Source organism: Salvelinus namaycush, chromosome 23 (genome assembly GCF_016432855.1).
Source record: "Salvelinus namaycush isolate Seneca chromosome 23, SaNama_1.0, whole genome shotgun sequence".
Classification (NCBI taxonomy): Eukaryota; Metazoa; Chordata; class Actinopteri; order Salmoniformes; family Salmonidae; genus Salvelinus; species Salvelinus namaycush.
In genome coordinates this window covers 26,343,130-26,353,410 of record NC_052329.1, presented here as the reverse complement: position 1 = coordinate 26,353,410, position 10,281 = coordinate 26,343,130, and the positions used below count along the sequence as shown (strand labels likewise).

The 10,281-nt window shown below is 41.0% G+C and overlaps 1 protein-coding gene across 1 annotated transcript in view; it reads left to right on the top strand.

Annotated features, from left to right (window-relative positions):
• LOC120018579 (unconventional myosin-VIIa-like) overlaps positions 1-6,129 on the top strand; it is a 35,394-nt gene extending 29,265 nt beyond the window's left edge. Inside the window, exons 42-49 of the mRNA XM_038961792.1 lie at positions 2,722-2,835; positions 3,204-3,291; positions 3,501-3,607; positions 4,278-4,463; positions 4,683-4,799; positions 4,993-5,076; positions 5,404-5,523; positions 5,749-6,129. Coding sequence (XP_038817720.1) covers positions 2,722-2,835; positions 3,204-3,291; positions 3,501-3,607; positions 4,278-4,463; positions 4,683-4,799; positions 4,993-5,076; positions 5,404-5,523; positions 5,749-5,841 — 909 coding nt within the window. The 3' untranslated portion in view covers positions 5,842-6,129. The remainder of the gene's footprint in view (positions 1-2,721; positions 2,836-3,203; positions 3,292-3,500; positions 3,608-4,277; positions 4,464-4,682; positions 4,800-4,992; positions 5,077-5,403; positions 5,524-5,748) is intronic.
• The last annotated feature ends 4,152 nt before the right edge of the window (positions 6,130-10,281 follow it).

Below are 10,281 nucleotides of genomic sequence, written 5' to 3'. Positions count from 1 at the left end.
GTGTTGTACGCTTCCTGAAGTCTATGCACATCTCCTTGGTCTTGTTAGTATTGAGGACCAAGTGTGATTCCTCACACCACTCTACAAAGTCATCTAGGACCAGGGCCATGATGTTCCTCGTCATCATGCAACAGGCTGATCAAGGCAGTGTCATCAGCGAACTTAACGAGGTGTCTGTCAGTATGGGAACTAGTACAACTATTAGTGTACAAGATGTACAGAAGTGGGGACAAAACACATCCCTGAGGAGAGCCTGTGTTGGTATTGCGTATATCCGACACATGGGGACCTATTTTGACTCGCTGTGAGCGTTGGCTCAGGAAGTCCAACAGCCACAAAACCAGCCCCCCATCTAAGGAAAAGTCCCGAATGAGTCTCTGTGCCAGAATGTAGGGCTGGATTGTGTTGAAGGCAGAAGAAAAGTCAACAAACAGAACCCTGACATGGGATTTGGCACCTTCTAGATGTCTATAGACCATGTTAAGGAGGGTAAGAATGGCATCATCAACTCCTCTGCTGGTCTGATAGGCAAACTGAAATGGGTCGAGGAGCTTCTGGGTGATACTGAGAATATGACTTATCACAATTTTCTCAAGGCATTTCATAACTAAGGACGTCAAAGCGACAGGGCGATAGTCATTCAGCACAGAGGGATTACACACACACACACACACACACACACACACACACACACACACACACACACACACACACACACACACACACACACACACACACACACACACACACACACACACACACACACATACACACACACACACACACGCACAGACACACACAGACTATCTTTCTGGCTTTATGTTTGTGATTTACAGGCGTATACTGTGATTTTATGATTTATGATTTATGTTTGTAATTTACAGGCGTATACTGTGATTTTATTATTTTTGATTTATGTTTGTGATTTACAGGCGTATACTGTGATTTGATGATTTATGATTTATGTTTGTGATTTACAGGCGTATACTGTGATGATTTATGATTTATGTTTGTGATTTACAGGCGTATACTGTGATGATTTATGATTTATGTTTGTGATTTACAGGCGTATACTATGATTTTATGATTTATGATTTATGTTTGTAATTTACAGGCGTATACTGTGATTTTATGATTTATGATTTATGTTTGTGATTTACAGGCGTATACTGTGATGTGATGATTTATGATTTATGTTTGTGATTTACAGGCGTATACTGTGATGATTTATGATTTATGTTTGTGATTTACAGGCGTATACAGTGATGTGATGATTTATGATTTATGTTTGTGATTTACAGGCGTATACTGTGATGTGATGATTTATGTTTGTGATTTACAGGCGTATACAGTGATGTGATGATTTATGATTTATGTTTGTGATTTACAGGCGTATACTGTGATGTAATGATTTATGATTTATGTTTGTGATTTACAGGCATATACTGTGATGTGATGATTTATGATTTATGTTTGTAATTTACAGGCGTATACTGTGATGTGATGATTTATGTTTGTAATTTACAGGCGTATACTGTGATGTGATGATTTTTGATTTATGTTTGTGATTTACAGGCGTATACTGTGATTTTATGATTTATGTTTGTGATTTACAGGCGTATACTGTGATGTGAGGATTTATGATTTATGTTTGTAATTTACAGGCGTATACTGTGATGTGATAATATATGATTTATGTTTGTGATTTACAGGCGTATACAGTGATCCCTCGCCACTTCGCGGTTCACTTATCGCGGATTCGCTATTTCGCGGATTTTCATAATGCATTTTTTTTTTTTTTTTGGTGCATTGTGCTCTGCATTCTGATTCGCTAAAAACTCACTCCCGCTTCTTGTATCAAAACATGCTACGAATTGTGCTATCATTTTGTCGTCTCGTGCAGTTATGTGTACGTACATAAAACAGCTTGGCAAATTTACATTAAGTTGGCCAAATTATCTTGTAATTTCGAACATCTCCTAAACCCATAATGTCGACGAAACGGCCTACACGTGAGTCACTGTATTTGTATACATGTAATAGTTGCTAATTGTAAAAAAAAAAAAAGTTTTCTATTTCGCGGATTTCACTTATCGCGGGTCATTTTCGGAACGTAACCCCCGCGATAAACGAGGGATTACTGTACTATGATTTTATGATTTATGATTTATGTTTGTAATTTACAGGCGTATACTGTGATTTTATGATTTATGTTTGTAATTTACAGGCGTATACTGTGATTTTATGATTTATGATTTATGTTTGTGATTTACAGGTGTATACAGTGATGTGATGATTTATGTTTGTGATTTACAGGCGTATACAGTGATGTGATGATTTATGATTTATGTTTGTGATTTACAGGCGTATACTGTGATGTAATGATTTATGATTTATGTTTGTGATTTACAGGCATATACTGTGATGTGATGATTTATGATTTATGTTTGTAATTTACAGGCGTATACTGTGATGATTTATGATTTATGTTTGTGATTTACAGGCGTATACTGTGATGTGATGATTTATGATTTATGTTTGTGATTTACAGGCGTATACTGTGATGTAATGATTTATGTTTGTGATTTATAGGCGTATACTGTGATGTGATGATTTATGTTTGTGATTTATAGGCGTATACAGTGATGTGATGATTTATGATTTATGTTCGTGAATGACAGGTGTTTACTGTGCTGTGATTGGCTGGTGTGTAATTGACAGGCATTTGAGGTGGAGTCCAGCACCAAGGCTAAAGACTTCTGTTTGGCGATCTCTGCTCGCCTGCTGCTCAAATCACCCGAAGGATTCAGCTTGTTCGTAAAGATCTCCGATAAGGTGATAGACACACACACACACACACACACACACACACACACACACACACACACACACACACACACACACACACACACACACACACACACACACACACACACACACACACACACACACACACACACACACACACACACACACACACACACACACACACACACACACACACTAATGCCTTGTTCATCAATGCAGCAGATTTAGCAGGCAGCAGCTGACTGGCTGATCTACAAATCACCTGGATGATCATAAATAACTACTCATTATTATTTGTAGATCAATCACAATTTACCCACAATATATCACAGAGTTGATGCTCTCCAACATGCCCCAACTCTTCTTTGTGTGTGTGGTGTGTGTGTGTGTTGTAGGTGATCAGTGTACCAGAGGGAGATTTCTTCTTTGACTTTGTCAGACACCTCACAGACTGGATCAAGAAGGCCCGGCCCTCTAAAGATGGTATGTCATAAAAACTATGATTTAGAGTGAACTATCCCTTTAATATGTACCATCTGTTTAATATGAACTATCCCTTTAATACAAACTATCCCTTTAACATGAACTATCCCTTTAACATGAACTATCCCTTTAAAATGAACTATCCCTTTAAAATGTACTATCTATTTAACATGAACTATCCCTTTAATGACTTTAACGTGTGTGTGTAGGTATCGTACCGTCTCTGACCTACCAGGTGTTCTTCATGAAGAAGCTGTGGACCAACACTGTTCCTGGTAAAGACTCCTTCGCTGACTCCATCTTCCACTACTACCAGGTAGGAGGGGGGGTGGGTGTGTGTGTGTAACGGAACTGGTTCCACTTGTCCTAAGTAAACTTCCCAGGTTCAAACCCTGACAATGTTCACATACTAAGGCTGAGATTCAATCAAAGGTGCGTTGTTTGTTGTTATGGCTTGAGCCGACACATACAGCGTTTACCATGAATGTGATCTCCAGGAATATTTAGTTTTTACCTTTTATTTATCCAGGTTAGTCTCATTGAGATAAAATCAATGTTTCAAGAGAGACCTGGTCCAACCAAGACAGCAGCAGGGGGGAACAATGTTTGAGCCAAATATCAGACATACTGTAACAACTTACAGACATAGACATGCCATAAAAAAAGTAAAAAATGTTGATGTTGACAAACATTTCAATTACAGAAACATAAAATCGTCATAGATTTAAGAAAAATCTATTATACGTACCACCGCATCAAGTCCTAATGACAATCACATTCCTCAGTAACATGTGAGTCAACCAAACTTTTCAACTCCTCCAAGGAAACAAGATTCTGGGGTTTCTAGCTGGTCTGGATGAGAATTCCAAGACCACGGAGCTGATTAGCTAAAACACTTTTTGCCATGATCTGTTCTGATTTTAGGAAACATTAAAACTAAGTTGGAGTGAGACTGTAACTGGTCATTTTTGCCCTTTGGTTGCTAGGAACTGCCTAAGTATCTCCGTGGTTACCATAAGTGTAGTCGTGACGAGGTGTTCCAGCTGGGAGCGTTGATCTACAGGGTGAAGTACGAAGACGACAAGTCACACTTCCCCTCAATACCCAAGATCCTCCGGGAGCTGGTGCCGCAGGACCTGATTCGCCAGCTCTCCCCAGATGACTGGAAACGGGTGAGACGAGACTTCTCCCAACTCTCCGGGCTCTAATTGGCTGCCCTGGCTCTATTCTTAATGGCAGTCTTCCTCATGATTGACTACTGCCTTCAGAGTATCTTTATCTGTGACCTAATCAGCTGTTTTATCGTTTTTTTTGTCTCTGTTTTTTGGTGTGTGGCTGTGTGTGTGTTTGTGACTTTGCATACAATTGTCCATATCTGTGTGTGTTTGTAGTCTGTAGTAGCGTATTTCAATAAGCAGGCTGGTAAGTCCAGGGAGGAGGCCAAACTCCACTTCCTGAAGATCATCTTCAAATGGGCCACGTTCGGATCCGCCTTCTTCGAAGTCAAGGTAACCATGCCGCTCAGTGATGTCATTCTCAATCTTATCTTGGGGTAACGATACTGTCTGGTCTGGTCTGGTCTGGTCTGGTCTGGTCTGGTCTGGTCTGGTCTGGGTCTGGGTCTGGGTCTGGGTCTGGGTCTGGGTCTGTGTCTAATATTGTGTACCTCCTCTCAGTCAGTGTGATATTCTCTCTGTTCAGCAAACCACAGAGCCCAACTTCCCAGAGATCCTCCTGATTGCTATCAACAAGCATGGAGTCAGCCTCATAGACCCAAAGACCAAGGTGTGTGTCTAGTTATGTCCTTTATTAATTCCCAAGGGGAAATGTCCTGTGTGTGTGTTACATGACCTCTCATCTCTTTCTCTAGGTGTATGTGTGTGTAGTTAGGTCCTTTATTAATTCCCAAGGGGAAATGTCCTGTGTGTATGTTACATGACCTCTCATCTCTTTCTCTAGGTGTATGTGTGTGTAGTTAGGTCCTTTATTAATTCCCAAGGGGAAATGTCCTGTGTGTGTGTTACATGACCTCTCATCTCTTTCTCTAGGTGTATGTGTATGAACATGTGTTACCTGGTATTTCACTGATGCGTGTGTGTATGTCTACAACAGGACATCCTGACCACCCACCCATTCACTAAGATCTCCAACTGGAGCAGCGGTAACACCTACTTCCACATCACCATCGGCAACCTGGTCAGGGGCAGCAAGCTGCTGTGTGAGACCTCACTGGTGAGACACAATCACACACGCGTAAAAAACACACATGCCCTCACGTACGCACATGTACACATACACACGCACTCACACACGCACTTGATGAAAACACTCAGATGTGTGTGTGTGTGTGTGTGTGTGTGTGTGTGTGTGTGTGTGTGTGTGTGTGTGTGTGTGTGTGTGTGTGTGTGTGTGTGTGTGTGTGTGTGTGTGTGTGTGTGTGTGTGTGTGTGTTTTCAGGGCTATAAGATGGATGACCTCCTCACTTCCTACATCAGCCAGATGTTGACCACCATGAGTAAACAGAGAACTGGGCGGGGCCACAGCAAGTGAACTTCCTATTGGCAGGAAGCTGCAGAGCTTATTAGAATACTGCGACCTGTTGGCCAGCCCTGCAGCTGGGGGAGGAGCTTCTCTAACCAGGTGTGGAGAATGAGCCGCAGCCCATCCTCTAGCACTGCCTCCAGCTATGCCCATAGCAACGACCTTAGCAACGCCTCTAGCAACAACCCTAGCAACGATCCTGATGACGAGCCTTCCAGTGAGGATGACTACCTCTAAGCCCCGCCCCTTTATCTTCCCAGAGACACTACACACACACACACACACACACACACACACACACACACACACATCTGAGTGTTTTCATCAAGTGCTAGACAATAGCTAGACAATTAAGTAGTTACTGAAAAGAAGAATTAAGTTAACTTACTGAGTAAAATAACCATAAAAAGCTTTAATACACTGTCATAAACAGACCTGGAAGAAAAGAGGTTTGCATGCTCTTACTGTAGCTGAATAGATTTTCACTGAACTGTCAAAACATAGGTATATTTTTAGTTTTTTTTAAAGCCTTAACTGTTGTTTTTTATTTAATGTGGCTTTTAAGCCAGTTGCCTCTGTTTCTGAAGCAGCATGGTAGTCTATGTGACAGACCGCTGCAGTTCTGGTCAGTCTGTTGTTTTTTATATTATTCTTGTGTTTGTTTTGTGTCTCTTATCACCAGAGTTAAAGCTAACTTATACAGAGCCTACGCAAGTATGCAACGCAAGCTTTGCAAATTGACAGTTCTGCGTACTTGAGTAGCAGAAATATGCAAACGGGCAGCCTCGGGAGTTGTAACTCAACACAACAACGCAAGATGTTATTGTGTTGCCTACTTGCGTATGGTATAATTAGGCTTTAGCTCAGAGGTTTGTCTGTCTGCTGTAATCCTCGGGTGGACTGCCTGCCCTGGAGTTTTAACATGGAGCATTAGTGTTTGACCAGAAAGGATCATTATCTGTAGTTTTTTTGCAGATCTATGTACTGTAGCTCTATGAGACGTGTTTAACTCAACAATGGCCTTTGTCATACTCACTAGAACTAGGGTTGCAAAGTTCCCTACAATCTTTAGTTGAACCAGGTCTAGATCTGACTCAGCTGGAAAACACCTGATCCATCGTAGATTCTGAGTTCTGTATGAAGATGCTATACCCGACATCCCAATGATACCCTTTATAGTGCCCAGGTCAAAAAAAGCGCACTATATAGGGAGTCATTTAGGACGCAAACTACAGTGGCTTGCGAAAGTATTCACCCCCGTGGCATTTTTCCTAAATGGTTGACTTACAACCTGGAATTCAAATGGATTTTTGGGGGGTTTGTATCATTTGACTTATACAACATGCTTACCACTTTGAAGATGCAAAATATTTTTTGTGAAACAATCAAGAAACAAGACAAAAAAACAGACAACTTGAGCATGCATAACTATTCACCCCCCCCCAAAGTCAATACTTTGTAGAGGCATCTTTTGCAGCAATTACAGCTGCAAGTCTCTTGGGGTTTGTCTGTAACGTTCGTCGTCTGAAGATGAGGAATCATCGGACCAAAGCGCAGCGTTGCAAGTGTTCATGTTATTTTTATTAGAACAGAAACACTAAACAAAATAACAAAGAGAATGAAACGAAAATGAAACAGTCCTGTAAGGTGCAGCAACACAAAACAGAAAACAACTACCCACCCAACACAGGTGGGAAACGCCTACCTAAGTTTGGTTCTCAATCAGAGACAACGATAGACAGCTGCCTCTGATTGAGAACCACACCCGGCCAAACACACAGAAATAGAAAACATAGAACACAAAACATAGAATGCCCACCCCAACTCACGCCCTGACCAAACCAAAATAGAGACATAAAAAGGATCTCTAAGGTCAGAGCATGACAATGTCTCTATAAGCTTGGCACATCTAGTCACTGGGATTTTTGCCCATTCTTCAAGGCAAAACTGCTCCAGCTCCTTCAATTTGGATGGGTTCCGCTGGTGTACAGCAATCTTAAAGTCATACCACAGATTCTCAATTGGATTGAGATCTGGGCTTGACTAGGCCATTCCAAGACATTTAAATGTTTCCCCTTAAACCACCAAGTGTTGCTTTAGCAGTATGGTTAGGGGCATTGTCCTGCTGGACGGTGAACCTCCATCCCAGTCTCAAATCTCTAGAAAACTGAAACAGGTTTCCCTCAAGAATTTCCTTGTATTTAGCACCATCCATCATTCCTTCAATTCTGACCAGTTTCCCAGTCCCTGCCGATGAAAAACATCCCCACAGCATGATGCTGCCACCACCATACTTCACTGTGGGGATGGTGTTCTCGGGATGATGAGAGGTGTTGGGTTTGTTGCTGACATAGCATTTTCCTTGATGGCCAAAAAGCTCAATTTTAGTCTCATCTGACCTTCTTCCATATATTTAGGCAGTCTCCCACGTTTGCTTATTTTTTTCGGGCAACTCTTCCTTAAAGGCCAGCTTTGTGGAGTGTATGGCTTAAAGTGGTCCTATGGACAGATACTCCAATCTCCACTGTGGAGCTCAGATTAATGCCCTCCTTGCCTGGTCTGTGAGTTTTGGTGGGCGGCCCTCTCTTGGCAGGTTTGTTGTGGTGTCATATTCTTTCCATTTTTTAATAATGGATTTAATGATGCTCCATGGGATGATATTTTTTTATAACCCAACCCTGATCTGTACTTCTCTACAACTTTGTCCCTGACCTGTTTGGTGAGCTCCTTGGTCTTCATAGTGCTGCTTGCTTGGTGGTGGCCCTTTCTTAGTGGTGTTGCAGACTCTGGGGCCTTTCAGAACATGTGTATATATACTGAGATCATGTTACACTTAGATTGCACACAGGTGGACTTTATTTAACTAATTATGTGACTTCTGAAGGTAATTGGTGGCACCAGATCTTATTTAGGGGCTTCATAGCAAAAGGGTGAATACATATGCACGCACCACTTTTTTTTTAAAGTTATTTTTTAAATTTCACTTCACCAATTTTGATTATTTTGTGTTTGTCTATTACATGAAATCCAAATAAAAATCCATTTAAATTACAGGTTGTAATGCAACAAAATAGGAAAAACGCCAAGGGGGTGAATACTTTTGCAAAGCACTGTATGTGTTAGTTGTGTGTTGTTCAGGCAGGATGCTGATGTTACTGTCTGTTTCTCCTGTTCTGCACAGAGGAGCAGAACCTCCATCCAGCCCTAACTAACCTGTCTGCCTGCTGTTGAATATTTTTGTTTTTGTTTTTAAGATTTTTGGTACTTGTTTTATATTTACATTGTGTAAAGTCTCTGTCCATTTAGTGAAACTATGGTTTGTATGAGGAGTGAATCTATAGACCTGAGGGGATATAGTTTACACTAGCAACACAGAGTTCTGGGTGAATTTCCACTATAAAGCTCAACGTGTGGTTTACAACAAATGGCACCATATTCCCTATATAGTGCACTACTTTTAACTAGAGCCCTATGGTCCCTGGTAAAAAAAATAAGGCTCTGGGCAAAAGAAATGTACTATTTAGGGAATAGGGTGCCATTTAGGATGCACAGTGTCCCCGGTCTGTCTGGGTAATATTACTACAGCATTACTACAGCAGCTGTGTTGCTCTACTGTTTGGACAGAAGACATGATGACGGTGGAGCTACCGTCAGAGATGGCGTTAGTATAGTTTTCTTTGCCCCGCCTCTCCTCTGCACCCCCCAATGAGTAACAGAAGTAGCGTTATACTGTGGACATAGAATCAAATGGGTTAATCAATGAATAAACAACAACCAACTCAACCCTTTAAAGATTTTTAATATCAGGTAATACCATTTACAGTCAGAAAATAGTTACAGTAAAATAACATAGAGAAGGCTCATACATTAAAACAAAATGGTCATCCTGTTAAACAGAAAACGACCAGAAATACTATGTAGCCTTTTGCTATTTAACAACAATTACATTGAGTGTTTGATACCTTTGAATCATTGTTGGGACCAAATATAGGTTTTGATTCATGATAGCATGGTATTTGTATAGCCTAGCGGTCTCTAATGCAAGCAAGGTGGAGTGCAATTCCACCAATGGCAAACTATCATTATTTTGCCCTCTGGTCATCAGAATATCAACTGCTCTGTTGTTAGATGGTTTACTGTCAACATGTATTTTTTGTCTTGGAGTGTTCTAGAATGTATTGTGAGAGTTCTAGAAGGCTTCAGATAATTCCAAAAGTTCTGTAGAAGCCCCCTAAAATCTCTCATCTATCCTCTGTATGGCTGGCCAGTGGCTTGTGGACAGTGTGTCTCCTATGGCACTTAGATCTACTGTCTCCCGCTCAACACTGTCCACAGAGCCATTACCAACCAACCCTCAGATTAACACCAGAAAGTCATACTCACATAGCTTCTACAACCTCAAAATAAACAATTCTTTAGGAGTATATCTCATGATAGATAGATGTACGT